This window comes from Pseudophryne corroboree, chromosome 4 (genome assembly GCF_028390025.1).
Source record: "Pseudophryne corroboree isolate aPseCor3 chromosome 4, aPseCor3.hap2, whole genome shotgun sequence".
NCBI lineage: Eukaryota > Metazoa > Chordata > Amphibia > Anura > Myobatrachidae > Pseudophryne > Pseudophryne corroboree.
This window is the reverse complement of record NC_086447.1, coordinates 252153268-252170944: the sequence shown is the minus strand read 5'-3', so window position 1 is coordinate 252170944 and position 17677 is coordinate 252153268. Positions and strand designations below refer to the sequence as shown.

The window sequence follows — 17677 nt, the reverse complement described above, 5'->3', positions numbered from 1 at the left end:
GAGGTGCAATCAAAATTTTAATCCGATTGTCCGTTTTGGCGTTATTGTTCACGCAACGCAAGCCACACGTTGGTAATGACATAATTATGTCAACCCCTTTTTCATCCCCTTAGAGGAGGTTTATTAAAATTCTAATTACATAATTTTCCTATTTCCCACCTGAAGAATACCTATGTTAAATTTCAGCTTCCTAACTTATTGGGTAGTGAATTAGTGATGAGTCAGTCAGTGAGTACGTGCTTACACACACACACACACACACACACACACACACACACACACACACACACACACACACACACACATACACTGCTCAAAAAAATAAAGGGAACGCTTAAACAACACAATGTAACTCCAAGTCAATCACACTTCTGTGAAATCAAACTGTCCACTTAAGAAGCAACACTGATTGACAATCAATTTCACATGCTGTTGTGCAAATGGAATAGACAACAGGTGGGAATTATAGGCAATTAGCAAGACACCCCCAATAAAGGAGTTGTTCTGCAGGTGGTGATCACAGACCACTTCTCAGCTCCTATGCTTTGTGGCTGATGTTTTGGTCACTTTTGAAAGCTGGCGGTGCTTTCACTCTAATGGTAGCATGAGACGGAGTCTACAACCCACACAAGTGGCTCAGGTAGTGCAGCTCATCCAGGATGGCACATCAATGCGAGCTGTGGCAAGAAGGTTTGCTGTGTCTGTCAGCGTAGTGTTTAGAGCATGGAGGCGCTACCAGGAGACAGGCCAGTACATCAGGAGACCTGGAGGAGGCCGTAGGAGGGCAACAACCCAGCAGCAGGACCGCTAACTCCGCCTTTGTGCAAGGAGGAACAGGAGGAGCACTGCCAGAGCCCTGCAAAATGACCTCCAGCAAGCCACAAATGTGCATGTGTCTACTCAAACGATCAGAAACAGACTCCATGAGGGTGGTATGAGGGCCCGACGTCCACAGGTGGGGGTTGGGCTTACAGTCCAACACCGTGCAGGATGTTTGGCATTTGCCAGAGAACACCAAGATTGGCAAATTCGCCACTGGCGCCCTGTGCTCTTCACAGATGAAAGCAGGTTTTCACTGAGCACATGTGACAGACGTGACAGAGTCTGGAGATGCCAAGGAGAACGTTCTGCTGCCTGCAACATCCTCCAGCATGACCGGTTTGGCAGTGGGTCAGTAATGGTGTGGGGTGGCATTTCTTTGGGGGGGTCGCACAGCCCTCCATGTGCTCGCCAGAGGTAGCCTGACTGCCATTAGGTACCGAGATGAGATCCTCAGACCCCTTGTGAGACCATATGCTGGTGCGGTTGGCCCTGGGTTCCTCCTAATGCAAGACAATGCTAAACCTCATGTGGCTGGAGCGTGTCAGCAGTTCCTGCAAGACGAAGGCATTGATGCTATGGACTGGCCCGCCCGTTCCCCAGACCTGAATCCAATTGAGCACATCTGGGACATCATGTCTCGCTCCATCCACCAACGCCACGCTGCACCACAGAATGTCCAGGAGTTGGCGGATGCTTTAGTCCAGGTTTGGGAGGAGATCCCTCAGGAGACCATCCGCCACCTCATCAAGAGCATGCCCAGGCATTGTAGGGAGGTCATACAGGCACGTGAAGGCCACACACACTACTGAGCCTCATTTTGACTTGTTTTAAGGACATTACATCAAAGTTGGATCAGTCTGCAGTGTGTTTTTCCACTTTAATTTTGAGTGTGACTCCAAATCCAGACCTCCATGGGTTAATAAATTTGATTTCCATTGATAATTTGTGTGTGGTTTTGTTGTCAGCACATTCAACTATGTAAAGAACAAAGTATTTAATAAGAATATTTCATTCATTCAGATCTAGGATGTGTTGTTTAAGTGTTCCCTTTATTTTTTTGAGCAGTGTGTGTGTATGTATATATATATATATATATATATATATATATATATATATATATATATATTAGTATTCTTTTTTTGGGGGGGGTAGGGGGGTAATTTTTGTACAATCTAAAATTCCTGAATTACAGTAGCAACCTTTTATTAATGAACCTTTCTTTTGTTGGATGATGCAGGTATGAATTAATTAATTCCTTGTATACAGTCTCAGTTCAATTAACACAACTAAGTAAATTTCTTAAAAATGCATTGCTAATCTGACTCCAGAGCTGCACAGACCAGAAGACAGATGGCTATGTAATAAGCTTTTTGGAGGCCATCAAACTAACATTATTTTATTATTGCTATTACAGTCCTATAAAGTTATATTACTTAAAGAATTGCACAGAACAAGAACCACTTTTTCCTTAAATTAGGCATAGGAACATTGTTTTTTCCATAAACAAGTCAACACTGATTATCTGAAGATACAGCCATTTAACTGAAAACACCCCTGAAGAAGCCGCTATTGACGAAACACGTTGGATGAGACACAATTGTGATTCATAGTAAACTGGATTGGCTGGCATCAAGCCCAATACATGGGCAACACCAAGTGTAAAACTTTTGCTTTTAAATGGTCATATGAATATGTATCTGTGAAAAGTTTTTATATGAAGTTTTAGATTAAAATTGTCATTTTATTTCTGAATCTTATTTAAGAACTTTACTGAATTGTATTTGGTGAACTCAGGTTGTATACCTGGAATGAATTAAAACCTGATCATCTAACAAAAGAAAGGTTAAGTAATAAAAGGTTGCTAGTTCGCAAATTTTAGATTCCATATAAATTAGGCACTCTCCAAAAAAAACAACAGTATTTTCCCTTAAATAACCTCGGTCCATTCTGGCAAAATTTGCAGACCATTTTAAACAATTAAAAATATTGAAAATGTCAGTACTTTAAGGGAAACTATAGGTACGTGTGTGTGTGATATAATAAGATTTTACTTACCGATAAATCTATTTCTCGTAGTCCGTAGTGGATGCTGGGACTCCGTAAGGACCATGGGGAATAGCGGCTCCGCAGGAGACAGGGCACAAGAATAAAAGCTTTAGGATCAGGTGGTGTGCACTGGCTCCTCCCCCTATGACCCTCCTCCAAGCCTCAGTTAGGATACTGTGCCCGGACGAGCGTACATAATAAGGAAGGATATTGAATCCCGGGTAAGACTCATACCAGCCACACCAATCACACCGTACAACTTGTGATCTGAACCCAGTTAACAGTATGATAAAACGAAAAGGAGCCTCTGAAAAGATGGCTCACAACAATAATAACCCGAATTTTTGTAACAATAACTATATACAAGTATTGCAGACAATCCGCACTTGGGATGGGCGCCCAGCATCCACTACGGACTACGAGAAATAGATTTATCGGTAAGTAAAATCTTATTTTCTCTGACGTCCTAGTGGATGCTGGGACTCCGTAAGGACCATGGGGATTATACCAAAGCTCCCAAACGGGCGGGAGAGTGCGGATGACTCTGCAGCACCGAATGAGAGAACTCCAGGTCCTCCTCAGCCAGGGTATCAAATTTGTAGAATTTTGCAAACGTGTTTGCCCCTGACCAAGTAGCTGCTCGGCAAAGTTGTAAAGCCGAGACCCCTCGGGCAGCCGCCCAAGATGAGCCCCTTTCCTTGTGGAATGGGCTTTTACCGATTTTGGCTGTGGCAGGCCTGCCACAGAATGTGCAAGCTGAATTGTACTACAAATCCAACGAGCAATCGTCTGCTTAGAAGCAGGAGTACCCAGCTTGTTGGGTGCATACAGGATAAACAGCGAGTCAGATTTTCTGACTCCAGCCGTCCTGGAAACATATATTTTCAGGGCCCTGACAACGTCAAGCAACTTGGAGTCCTCCAAGTCCCTAGTAGCCGCAGGTACCACAATAGGTTGGTTCATGTGAAATGCAGAAACCACCTTAGGTAGAAATTGAGGACGAGTCCTCAATTCTGCCGTGTCAGAATGAAAAATTAAGTAAGGACTTTTATATGATAAAGCCGCCAATTCTGACACACGCCTGGCTGAAGCCAGGGCTAACAGCATCGTCACCTTCCATGTGAGATATTTGAAGTCCACAGTGGTGAGTGGTTCAAACCAATGTGACTTTAGAAAACTCAACACAACATTGAGATCCCAAGGTGCCACTGGAGGCACAAAAGGAGGCTGTATATGCAGTACCCCTTTTACAAATGTCTGAACTTCAGGCATTGAAGCCAGTTCTTTCTGGAAGAAAATCGACAGGGCCGAAATTTGAACCTTAATGGACCCTAATTTTAGGCCCAGAGATAGTCCTGTTTGCAGGAAATGGAGGAAACGACCCAGTTGAAATTCCTCTGTAGGGGCCTTCTTGGCCTCACACCACGCAACATATTTTCGCCAAATGCGGTGATAATGTTTTGCGGTTACGTCCTTCCTGGCCTTGACCAGGGTAGGGATGACTTCATCTGGAATGCCTTTTTCCCTCAGGATCCGGCGTTCAACCGCCATGCCGTCAAACGCAGCCGCGGTAAGTCTTGGAACAGACAAGGCCCCTGCTGGAGCAGGTCCTTTCTCAGAGGGAGAGGCCACGGTTCGTCCGTGAGCATCTCTTGAAGTTCCGGGTACCAAGTCCTTCTTGGCCAATCCGGAGCCACGAGTATAGTTCTTACTCCTCTCCTTCTTATGATTCTCAGTACCTTTGGTATGAGAGGCAGAGGAGGGAACACATACACTGACTGGTACACCCACGGCGTTACCAGGGCGTCCACCGCTATTGCCTGAGGGTCCCTTGACCTGGCGCAATATCTGTCTCGTTTTTTGTTTAGACGGGACGCCATCATGTCCACCTTTGGTTCTTCCCAACGGTTTACTATCAGGTGGAAGACTTCTGGGTGAAGTCCCCACTCTCCCGGGTGGAGGTCGTGTCTGCTGAGGAAGTCTGCTTCCCAGTTGTCCACTACCGGAATGAAGACTGCTGACAGTGCTATCACATGATTTTCCGCCCAGCGAAGAATCCTTGCAGCTTCTGCCATTGCCCTCCTGCTTCTCGTGCCGCCCTGTCTGTTTACGTGGGCGACTGACGTGATGTTGTCCGATTGGATCAATACCGCCTGACCCTGAAGCAGGGGTTTCGCTTGACTTAGGGCATTGTAAATGGCCCTTAGTTCCAGAATGTTTATATGAAGAGATGCTTCCATGCTTGACCACAAGCCCTGGAAATTTCTTCCCTGTGTGACTGCTCCCCAGCCTCTCAGGCTTGCATCCGTGGTCACCAGGATCCAATCCTGAATGCCAAATCTGCGGCCCTCTAGTAGATGAGCACTCTGCAGCCACCACAGAAGAGACACCCTTGTCCTTGGCGACAGGGTTATCCGCTGATGCATCTGAAGATGCGATCCGGACCATTTGTCCAGTAGATCCCACTGAAAAGTTCTTGCATGGAATCTTCCGAATGGAATCGCTTCGTAAGAAGCCACCATTTTTCCCAGGACCCTCGTGCACTGATGCACTGACACCTGGCCTGGTTTTAGGAGGTTCCTGACTAGCTCGGATAACTCCCTGGCCTTCTCCTCCGGGAGAAACACCTTTTTCTGGACTGTGTCCAGAATCATTCCTAGGAACAGTAGACGTGTCGTAGGAATCAGCTGCGATTTTGGAATATTTAGGATCCACCCGTGCTGACGTAACACTACCTGAGATAGTGCTACTCCGACTTCTAACTGTTCCCTGGACCTTGCCCTTATCAGGAGATCGTCCAAGTAAGGGATAATTAAGATGCCTTTTCTTCGAAGAAGAATCATCATTTCGGCCATTACCTTGGTAAAGACCCGAGGTGCCGTGGACAACCCAAACGGCAGCGTCTGAAACTGATAATGACAGTTTTGTACTACAAACCTGAGGTACCCTTGGTGAGACGGGTAGATTGGGACGTGGAGATAAGCATCCTTGATGTCCAGAGACACCATATAGTCCCCTTCTTCCAGGTTTGCTATCACCGCTCTGAGTGATTCCATCTTGAATTTGAACCTCTTTAGGAAAGTGTTCAAGGATTTCAGATTTAAAATTGGTCTCACCGAGCCGTCCGGCTTCGGTACCACAAACAGCGTGGAATAATACCCCTTTCCGTGTTGTAGGAGGGGTACCTTGATTATCACCTGCTGGGAATACAGCTTGTGAATGGCTTCCAAAACTGCCTCCCTGTCGGAGGGAGACTTTGGTAGAGCAGACTTCAGGAACCGGCGAGGGGGAAACGCCTCGAATTCCAGTTTGTACCCCTGCGATACTACCTGTAGAATCCAGGGGTCCACTTGCGAGTGAGCCCACTGCGCGTTGAAATTCTTGAGACGGGCCCCCACCATGTCTGAGTCTGTTTGTAAAGCCCCAGCGTCATGCTGAAGACTTGGCAGAAGCAGGGGAGGGCTTCTGCTCCTGGGAAGCGGCTGCATGGTGCAGTCTTTTTCCCCTTCCTCTGTCCCGGGGCAGGAAGGAATGGCCTTTAGCTCGCTTGTACTTATGGGAACGAAAGGACTGAGTTTGAAAAGACGGTGTCTTTTTCTGCTGATGTGAAGTGACCTGGAGTAAAAAGGTGGATTTTCCAGCCGTTGCCGTGGCCACCAGGTCCGATAGACCAGCCCCAAATAACTCCTCCCCTTTATACGGCAATACTTCCATATGTCGTTTGGAATCCGCATCGCCTGACCACTGTCGCGTCCATAACGCTCTTCTGGCAGAAATGGACATAGCACTTACTCTTGATGCCAGGGTGCAAATATCCCTCTGTGCATCACGCATATATAGTAATGCATCCTTCAAATGCTCTATAGTTAACAGTATATTGTCCCTATCCAGGGTATCAATATTTTCAGTCAGGGAATCCGACCACGCGACTCCAGCACTGCACATCCAGGCTGAAGCGATTGCTGGTCGCAGTATAACACCAGTATGTGTGTATATACTTTTAAGAATATTTTCCAGCCTTCTATCTGCTGGTTCCTTGAGGGTGGCCATATCAGGAGACGGTAACGCTACTTGTTTAGATAAACGTGTGAGCGCCTTATCTACCCTAGGGGGTGTTTCCCAACGCGTCCTAACCTCTGACGGGAAAGGATATAGTGCCAATAATTTTTTAGAAATTAGCAGTTTTTTTGTCGGGGGAAACCCACGCTTTATCACACACCTCATTTAACTCATCTGACTCAGGGAAAACTATTGGTAGTTTTTTCACACCCCACATAATACCCTTCTTTGTGGTACTTGTAGTGTCAGAAATGTTCAATGCCTCCTTCATTGCCGTGATCATGTAACGTGTGGCCCTACTGGACATTACGTTTGTCTCCTCACCGTCGACACTAGACTCAGTATCTGTGTCTGGGTCTGTGTCGACCCACTGAGGTAACGGGCGTTTTAGGGCCCCTGATGGTGTCTGAGACGCCTGGACAGGCACTAATTGATTTGCCGGCTGTCTCATGTCATCAACCGTTCTTTGCAAAGTGCTGACATTATCACTTAATTCTTTAAATACGATCATCCAGTCAGGTGTCGACACCCTAGGGGGTGACATCACTAACCCAGGCAATTGCTCCGCCTCCACATCATTTTCCTCCTCATACATGTCGACACACACGTACCGACACACAGCACACACACCGGGAATGCTCTGATAGAGGACAGGACCCCACAAGCCCTTTGGAGAGACAGAGGGAGAGTCTGCCAGCACACACCAAGCGCTATATATATATACAGGGATAACCTTATATAAGTGTTATTCCCTTATAGCTGCTGTTTATATAATTTTTAGCTGCCAATAGTGCCCCCCCTTCTCTTTTTTACCCTGATTCTGTAGCAAGTCTGCAGGGGAGAGTCAGGGAGCCGTCCTTCCAGCGGAGCTGTGAGGGAAAATGGCGCTTGTGTGCTGAGGAGATAGGCTCCGCCCCTTCACGACGTCCTTATCTCCCGCTCTTTTCTGTAAAAATGGCAGGGGTTAAAATACATCCATATAGCCCAAGAGCTATATGTGATGTATTCTTTTGCCAACCTAAGGTATTATCTGTTATATTGCGTCTCAGGGCGCTCCCCCCCAGCGCCCTGCACCCTCAGTGACCGGAGTGTGAAGTGTGCTGAGAGCAATGGCGCACAGCTGCGGTGCTGTGCGCTACCTTAGTCTGAAGACAGGATCGTCTTCTGCCGCCGATTTCACCGGACCTCTTCGCTCTTCTGGCTCTGTAAGGGGGCCGGCGGCGCGGCTCCGGGACCCATCCAGGCTGAACCTGTGATCGTCCCTCTGGAGCTAATGTCCAGTAGCCTAAGAAACCCAATCCACTCTGCACGCAGGTGAGTCCGTTTCTTCTCCCCTTAGTCCCACGATGCAGTGAGCCTGTTGCCAGCAGGACTCACTGAAAATAAAAAACCTAAAATACACTTTTATTCTAAGCAGCTCAGGAGAGCCACCTAGCCTGCACCCTTCTCGTTCGGGCACAAAAATCTAACTGAGGCTTGGAGGAGGGTCATAGGGGGAGGAGCCAGTGCACACCACCTGATCCTAAAGCTTTTATTCTTGTGCCCTGTCTCCTGCGGAGCCGCTATTCCCCATGGTCCTTACGGAGTCCCAGCATCCACTAGGACGTCAGAGAAAATAAGAATTTACTTACCGATAATTCTATTTCTCGGAGTCCGTAGTGGATGCTGGGGTTCCTGAAAGGACCATGGGGAATAGCGGCTCCGCAGGAGACAGGGCACAAAAGTAAAGCTTTTCCGATCAGGTGGTGTGCACTGGCTCCTCCCCCTATGACCCTCCTCCAGACTCCAGTTAGGTACTGTGCCCGGACGAGCGTACACAATAAGGGAGGAATTTTGAATCCCGGGTAAGACTCATACCAGCCACACCAATCACACCGTACAACTTGTGATCTAAACCCAGTTAACAGTATGATAACAAAAGGAGCCTCTGAAAGACGGCTTCCTACAACAATAACCCGATTTTTGTAACAATAACTATGTACAAGTATTGCAGAATAATCCGCACTTGGGATGGGCGCCCAGCATCCACTACGGACTCCGAGAAATAGAATTATCGGTAAGTAAATTCTTATTTTCTCTATCGTCCTAGTGGATGCTGGGGTTCCTGAAAGGACCATGGGGATTATACCAAAGCTCCCAAACGGGCGGGAGAGTGCGGATGACTCTGCAGCACCGAATGAGAGAACTCCAGGTCCTCTTTTTGCCAGGGTATCAAATTTGTAGAATTTTACAAACGTGTTCTCCCCCGACCACGTAGCTGCTCGGCAGAGTTGTAATGCCGAGACCCCTCGGGCAGCCGCCCAAGATGAGCCCACCTTCCTTGTGGAATGGGCATTTACATATTTTTTGCTGTGGCAAGCCTGCCACAGAATGTGCAAGCTGAATTGTACTACAAATCCAACGAGCAATAGTCTGCCCAGAAGCAGGAGCACCCAGCTTGTTGGGTGCATACAGGATAAACAGCAAGTCAGATTTCCTGACTCCAGCCGACCTGGAAACTATATTTTCAGGGCCCTGACAACATCCAGCAACTTGGAGTCCTCCAAGTCCCTAGTAGCCGCAGGTACCACAATAAGCTGGTTCAGGTGAAACGCTGACACCACCTTAGGGAGAAACTGGGGACGAGTCCACAGCTTTGCTCTGTCCGAATGGACAATCAGATATGGCTTTGTGAGATAAAGCCGCCAATTCTGACACTCGCCTGGCCGAGGCCAGGACCAACAGCATGGTCGCTTTCCATGTGAGATATATCAAATCCACAGATTTGAGTTGTTTAAACCAATGTGATTTTAGGAATCCCAAACTACGTTGAGATCGCCCAGTGCCACAGGAGACATCAAAAGGGGGTTGTATATGCAGTACTCCCTTAACAACTTCTGGACTTCAGGAACTGAAGCCAATTTCTTTCTGGAAGAAAATCGACCGGTCGAAATTTGAACCTTAATGGACCCCAATTTGAGACCCATATACACTCCTGTTTGCAGGAAATGTAGGAATTAACCTAGTTGAAATTCTTCCGTGGAGCCTTCCTGGCCTCACACCATGGAACACATTTTCACCTAAGCAGTGATAATGTTGTGCGGTCACCTCCTTCCTGGCTCTGACCAGGGTAGGGATGACCTCTTCCGGAATGCCTTTTTCCCTTAGGATCCGGCGTTCACCCGTCAACGCGGCTGCGGTAAGTCATGGAACAGACATGATTCTTGCTGAATCAAGATCCGTTCTAGTATCTCTTGAAGTTCCGGGTACCAAGTTCTTCTTGGCCAAACCGGAGCCACGAGTATAGTTCTTACTCCTCTCCTTCCTATCATTCTCCCTACACTGGGTATGAAAGGCAGAGGAGGGAACACATACACCGACTGGTACACCCACGGTGTTACCAGAGCGTCCCAGCTATTGCCTGAGGGTCTCTAGACCTGGCGCTTCATGTGGGACGCCATCATAACCACCTTTGGTCTTTCCCAACGGTTTACAAACATGTGGAAACTTCCAGATGAAGTTCCCACTTTTCCGGGTGGAATTCATTCATGCTGAGGAAATCTTCCTAGTTGTCCACTCCCGGAATGAACACTGCTGACAGTGTTATCACATGATTTTTCGCCCAGCGAAGAATCCTTGCTGTCATTGCCCTCCTGCTTCTTGTGCCGCCCCGTCTGTTTACGTGGGCGACTGCCATGATGATGTCCTACTGGATCAGCACCGGTTGACTTTGAAGCAGAGGTCTTCCTAGGCTCAGAGCATCGTAAATTGCCCTTAGCTCCAGTATATTCATGTGGAGAGAAATCTCCAGACTTGACCACACTTCCTTGGAAATTTCTTCCCTGTGTGACTGTTCCCCAGCCTCTCAGGCTGGCATCCGTGGTCACCAGAACACAGTCCTGAATGCTGAATGTGCTGCCCTCTAGAAGATGAGCACTCTGCAGCCCCCACAGAAGAGACACCCTTGTCCTTGGAGACAGGGTTATCCGCTGATGCATCTGAAGATGCGATCCGGACCATTCGTCCCGCAAATCCCCCTGAAAAGTTTTTGCGTGAGATCTGCCGAATGGAATCGCTTCGTAAGAAGCCACCATTTTTCCCAGGACTCCTGTGCATTGATGCACTGATACTTGGCCTGGTTTTAGGAGGTTTCTGACTAGGTCGGATAACTCCCTGGCTTTCCCCTCCAGGAGAAATACCTCTTTCTGGACTATGCCCAGAATCATTCCTAGGAACAGCAGACGTATCATCGGAAAACAGCTGCGATTTTTGGAATATTTAGAATCCACTCGTGCTGTCGTAGAACTACTTTAGATAGTTCTTTTCCGACCTCCAACTGTTCTCTGGAAACTTGCCCCTTTCAGGATATCGTCCAAGTAAGGGATAATTAAGATGCCTTTCTTCTTTTAAGAATCATCTTTTCGGCCATTACCTTGGTAAAGGCCCGGGGTGCCGTGGATAATTCAACGGCAGCGTCTGAAACTGATATTGACAGTTCTGTATCACGAACCAGAGGTACCCTTGTTGAGAAGGGCAAATTTGGACATGGAGGTAATCCGTGATGTCCAGGGACACCATATAGTCCCCTTTTTTCCGGTTCTCTATCACTGCTCTGAGTGACTCCATCTTGATTTGAACCTTTTTATGTAAGTGTTCAAAGATTTCAGATTTAGACTATGTCTCACCAAGCCGTCTGGCTTCAGTACCACAATATAGTGTGGAAGACTAATACCCTTTTCCTTGTTGTAGGAGGGGTACTTTGATTATCACCTGCTGGAAATACAGCTTGTGAATTTTTTCCCAATACTGCCTCCCTGTCGGAGGGAGCCGTTGGTAAAGCAGGCTTCAGGAACCTGCGAGGAAAAAATGTCTCGACTCTCCAATCTGTACCCCTGGGATAATACTTGTACGATCTAGGGGTCAACTTGCGAGTGATCCCACTGCGCGCTGAGACTCTTGAGACTACCCCCCCCACCTCACCTGAGTCCGCTTGCACGGCCCCAGCGTCACGCTGAGGACTTGGCAGACGCGGTGGAGGGCTTCTTTTCCTGGGAAGGGGCTGCCTGCTGCAGTCTACTTCCCTTTCCTCTATGTCTGGGCAGATATGACTGGCCTTTTGCCCGCTTGCCCACATGGGAAACGGAAGGATTGAGGCTGAAAAGACAGTGTCTTTTTCTGCTGAGATGTAACTTGGGGTAAAAAGGTTGGATTTCCCAGCTGTAGCCGTGGCCCCCAGGTCCGATGGACCGACCCCAAATAACTCCTTCCCTTTATACGGCAATACTTCCATGTGCCGTATGGGATCTGTATCACCTGACCACTGTCGTGTCCATGACATCTTCTGGGAGATATGGACAACGCACTTATCTTGATGCCAGAGTGCAAATATCCCTCTGTGTATCTCGCATACATATATATAGAATGCATCCTATTAAATGCTCTATATCAATAAAATATTTTTAGTCAGGGAATTCGACCAAGCCAACCCAGCACTGCATGTCCAGGCTGATGGCGATCGCTGGTCGCAGTATAACCACCGTATGTGTGTATATACTTTTTAGGATATTTTTCCAGCTGCCTATCAGCTGGCTCCTTGAGGGCGGCCGTATCTGGAGACGGTAACGCCACTTGATAAGCGTGTGAGCGCCTTATCCACCCTAAGGGGTGTTTCCCAACGCGCCCTAACTTCTGGCGGGAAAGGGTATAACGCCAATATTTGCTATCGGGGTAAACCCACGCATCATCACACACTTCATTTTATTTTATCTGATTCAGGAAAAACTACAGGTAGTTTTTTCACTCCCACATAATACCCTTTTTTGTGGTACTTGTAGTATCAGAAATATGTAACACCTCCTTCATTGCCCTTAACGTGTGGCCCTAATGAGGAATACGTTTGTTTATTCACCGTCGACACTGGATTCAGTGTCCGTGTCTGTGTCTGTGTCGACCGACTGAGGTAATTGGGCGTTTTTTTAAAAACCCCTGACGGTGTTTCTGAGACGCCTGGACCGGTACTAATTGTTTGTCGGCCGTCTCATGTCGTCAACCGACCTTGCAGCGTGTTGACATTCTCACGTAATTCCCTAAATAAGCCATCCATTCCGGTGTCGACTCCCTAGAGAGTGACATCACCATTACAGGCAATTTCTCCGCCTCCTCCAACATCGTCCTCATACATGTCGACACACACGTACCGACACACAGCACACACACCTGGAATGCTCTGACAGAGGACAGGACCCCACTAGCCCTTTGGAGAGACAGAGGGAGAGTTTGCCAGCACACACCAAAAAACGCTATAATTACATAGGGACAACCTTATATAAGTGTTTCTCCCTAATAGCATCTTTATATATATATTTATATCGCCAATTAGTGCCCCCCTCTCTGTTTAAACCCTGTTTCTGTAGTGCAGTGCAGGGGAGAGCCTGGGAGCCTTCTCTCCAGCCTTTCTGTGAGAGAAAAAATGGCGCTGTGTGCTGAGGAGATAGGCCCCGCCCCTTTTCCGGCGGGCTCGTCTCCCGCTCTTTAGTGAAGTTTGGCAGGGGTTAAATATCTCCATATAGCCTCTGGGGGCTATATGTGAGGTATTTTTAGCCAGTATATAGGTTTACATTTGCCTCCCAGGGCGCCCCCCCCCAGCGCCCTGCACCCTCAGTGACAGCGTGTGAAGTGTGCTGAGAGGAAAATGGCGCACAGCTGCAGTGCTGTGCGCTACCTTTAGAAGACTGTCAGAGTCTTCAGCCGCCGATTCTGGACCTCTTCTAACTTCAGCATCTGCAAGGGGGCCGGCGGCGCGGCTCCGGTGACCATCCAGGCTGTACCTGTGATCGTCCCTCTGGAGCTGATGTCCAGTAGCCAAGAAGCCAATCCATCCTGCACGCAGGTGAGTTCACTTCTTCTCCCCTCAGTCCCTCGTTGCAGTGATCCTGTTGCCAGCAGGACTCACTGTAAAATAAAAAACCTAAGCTAAACTTTCTCTAAGCAGCTCTTTAGGAGAGCCACCTAGAATTGCACCCTTCTCGGCCGGGCACAAAAATCTAACTGGAGTCTGGAGGAGGGTCATAGGGGGAGGAGCCAGTGCACACCACCTGATCGGAAAAGCTTTACTTTTGTGCCCTGTCTCCTGCGGAGCCGCTATTCCCCATGGTCCTTTCAGGAACCCCAGCATCCACTAGGACGATAGAGAAATATTAGTATAATGATGTAGTGGCTTGGTAGCTATCCATGAAGTGTACTGTGTGCTGGATAGAACATAAAAATATAATATATATGCTACAGTATGTGCTGGGTCCCCAAGGCTGCCAGCAGGGCCGTTTCTTGGGGCAGGCGAGCAGTGCAACCGCACTGGGCGCCCGGTGCGGCACTAACTGTGGCTCCCTGCTTCCCCCTCGTATTTCTCCCCGAGTAACTCGCTCGGGGGGCGGAGTTTCACAGAATGACGCGGTTGCGTCGTTACGTCACGACGCAACCCCGTCACGACGCGAAACTCCCCCCCCCCCCCCGAGCGGAGTACAGAGGGGGATCCAAGTTAGGAAGAGGGAAAGGCCAGCGCGAGGAGCGACTGGTGAGGCGGGCTGAAGAGTGGTAATCGCCTCTGTAAGTATTCTTTCTCTCAATGTGTAAAATGGGGACACCTGCCGTAATGTGTGAAATGGGGACTCTTGCCTGCCTTAGTGTGGGGATTTAATGTATCAAGGGCATTGCGGTGTGTGGCATAATATGGTGCAGGGTGCATTACTGTGTGGGGCTTAATATGGTAGAATATTTTTTTCCTGTGGTGGTCGTGATCTGTTGGAGCAGGGTCAAAAACTGGATTGTGAGGTAGTCTTATCAGATGAGGCCATGCCCATTTAAATGAGGCCACACCCATTTAGATGAGGCCACGCCCCCTTGTCAGGTGTGCACGCAATTTTTTTTCCCATCTAGGTAGGTGTGGGGGGGGGGGCGGGGCGCATTTTTAAATCTCGCACTGGGAGCCAAATTGGCTAGAAACAGCCCTGGCTGCCAGCATCCATGCATGTGTATGTGCTGTGCGATGTAGTGTGTGTGTGCTGAGATGCCTGGCGGCCGGTGCTCAGGCAGTGTACGTACTGTGTGATGGAGATATATATATATAAATATATATGACACTATATGTGCAATGCCAGTGACATGCAGTGTATATGTACTGTGTGAGTGTGATGATGAATGTGTCCCTGTCGCCTACACGTGGAGGTGTGCCAGTGTCCTTCCGCTGCTGGCGGAGTGATCTGCAGCGGCGGCATTACAGGGGGAGGGGGGCTACACCCGGGCTCTGCCCTATTTCCTTGGCTTCTCCCGGCTGTCGGAGCTCAGATTATCTCCGGACGTGACGGAGCCGCTCCATCCCCGATACCGGCTACCCTCATCCCTACCCCGGGCTCCCCGCTCTCATCAGCACCGGTACCTTTCGGTCGCCCCTCTCGGTGCCACCCCCCACTGAAGATGTCCGGCTGGCAGGATTACGTGGATATGCTGATGGCCGATGGCAGCTGCCAGGAGGCCGCCATTGTCGGTTACGTGGACGCCAAATACGTCTGGGCAACGACCCCCGGTGGCTTCTTCCAGACCCTGGCGGTAAGCAAGCCCCATGTGCGTGTTACACCGCGTCCTGCGTGTCCCGTTACCCGCTGGTGCACCTGCCGTGGGGGGCGGGACCCTGCAGATAACGGTAGTACCTGTCACCCCAATGTCACCCCAATGCTGTGTGACGGGCTATTACACGGTGTCCCGGCGGAGTCGCACTGCGCCCCGGGGGAAGCATCCCAGCTGGCTGGACCAGTGTGGGAGGAGAAGCTGCATCAGGCCGAGCGCAGATTGCACCCACTAAGGGCACTTTAGCGTAGCCTTTAGTACCTGTCATGAGATTTACGTGTTTGACGTAAGCAGCTTTCGTGAATTCCGCCTCCGCCGCTGACACCATATTCTTCTGCAAGATGGCGTGCTCCCATTGATTTATTTTTTATTTTTTTCTGTATCTTCTGTCAGTCGGGGCCTGTAGGATGCGGTACCTAGGTGCTGCCTCCATCACACGGCCACAGAGCCGCTTTGTCTTCTAGTTGCTAATTCATGCACGAGTTTACATAGTTCTCCATTGCTGAGACTTGTGTGCATTGTGTTTGGTCATACTTGCAGTGTAGAAAGATGTCTTGGAGACCATGCTGGCTGCTTCTCCTCTCTTACTATATCACGTCCATCTAAGGCCCTTGGTGCAGAATGAGAACCTGAGCATGGAGTCACTGGTGGCTTGAGGTTATTTGTCCTTCCTGCCCACTGATGGTGGGAGCTTATGTATAGTGGTAGCAGTATCCTCAGGGTGTACAGTCATTAACATGTAACTACTAATGCTACAAGTGCTGGACAGTTTTACAGTAATGCTTTGATCAAGTAACTACTTTAGTAAGAAGATGTCTTGGAGACGGCGGTGATGAACATCTATGGAGGTTTTTCTTACACATGAGTGCTAAGAGATCTGAGGTTCCTCTGGAATGGCTGGAACATATCGGGGCTGTTTCATCACTTTGTGCCACAGATGGATGGCCCTGTCCTACACTAGCTGCTGCTGGAGGCTCTATAGGGCCTCAGAAAGCTCATGTTACACTGGTGTCGCTGACACGAATTCATCTCAGTGGGGTTTTCAAGCAGAGTTCAGAAATTAAGTAGTTTAATACTAGTCTTTGAATTGATTAATTAGACTTGTATTAAGTCCTTATCATGCTTATGCCAATATTTGAAGTTTGCAAACTCCTTAGCATTCCTAAACTAATATCAATGTTGCATTGTGTGTACAAGCTACTATGGCCTCTCGCATGCTTTTCAGACATTTGGGGTATTTTTATTACTTGTCATGCTAATGAAGGGCACATGATAGAGTGAGGTTGATTGCTTCTGTACCAAGTATTTATCTTTATAGTGCACATTTTATTTCCGTAATGTCTTTCATCACATTTGTAAATTTATCTGAAGACTGCAAATATTACCCCCCCCCCCCCTTGTTGACTTGTTCACTCCGTGTCTGCTGCACTGTAAACCGAAAACAAGTATATGGACGTATACCTGGCCAATAAAGCTGATTCTGATTAAGTTGTTTAACAAAACTACAGCATTCCTCGGGGGTGAGATAATTGTGATTTTGGAATCTCCATCCAGTAAGTGTTTTGTACACTGATATAACCTATTTCAGCATAATATAAAATATTAGAATATAGTATTTACCAGGCCACCCTTTCTATTTACCATTAAAGTTTTTTGTAGTGAAGCACGCTTACTATTCATGCACGTTTCGTCCAGTCGGTTAGTGTTCGCAGTGACGTACCGCATACATAACCCATTTCAGTAAGTTGGTAGGTAGAATTTGTGCTAGAAATACATTTAACACCATAAGCCTTTCTACAGTAATTCCATTCTAAATCTGAGTGAATGCAGTCTTTCGTAGGTATAATGCCATGTTTCTACTGCATAACCCTTCATATTTCTTTGTAAGTAACTGAAACGTTAGTTGCTGCATTTTGAAACTGTAACCGCTATCATTTTAAATTGATGAATGCAGAAGGGGTCCGGCGACGTCACAATTACTCCATTCACTGCTCCTCCCTACAGAGGAGACACATGCTACAGACACATTTGCAGAGTCTGTTGATTACAGTATAAGCAGGCCTGGAATGACTCTGCAGTAATTTGGGAGGCCTACACTCTTCAAGTCACAAGCACTTGCTATGCATTGCTGTTCTGATATAACGGTAGTGTT

At 48.1% G+C, this 17677-nt stretch overlaps 1 protein-coding gene across 1 annotated transcript in view; it reads left to right on the top strand.

Annotated features, from left to right (window-relative positions):
- The first annotated feature begins 14956 nt into the window (after nucleotides 1-14956).
- The window catches only part of PFN2 (profilin 2), a 58930-nt gene continuing 56209 nt past the window's right edge, over nucleotides 14957-17677 (top strand). Inside the window, exon 1 of the mRNA XM_063916031.1 lies at nucleotides 14957-15507. Coding sequence (XP_063772101.1) covers nucleotides 15100-15507 — 408 coding nt within the window. The 5' untranslated portion in view covers nucleotides 14957-15099. The remainder of the gene's footprint in view (nucleotides 15508-17677) is intronic.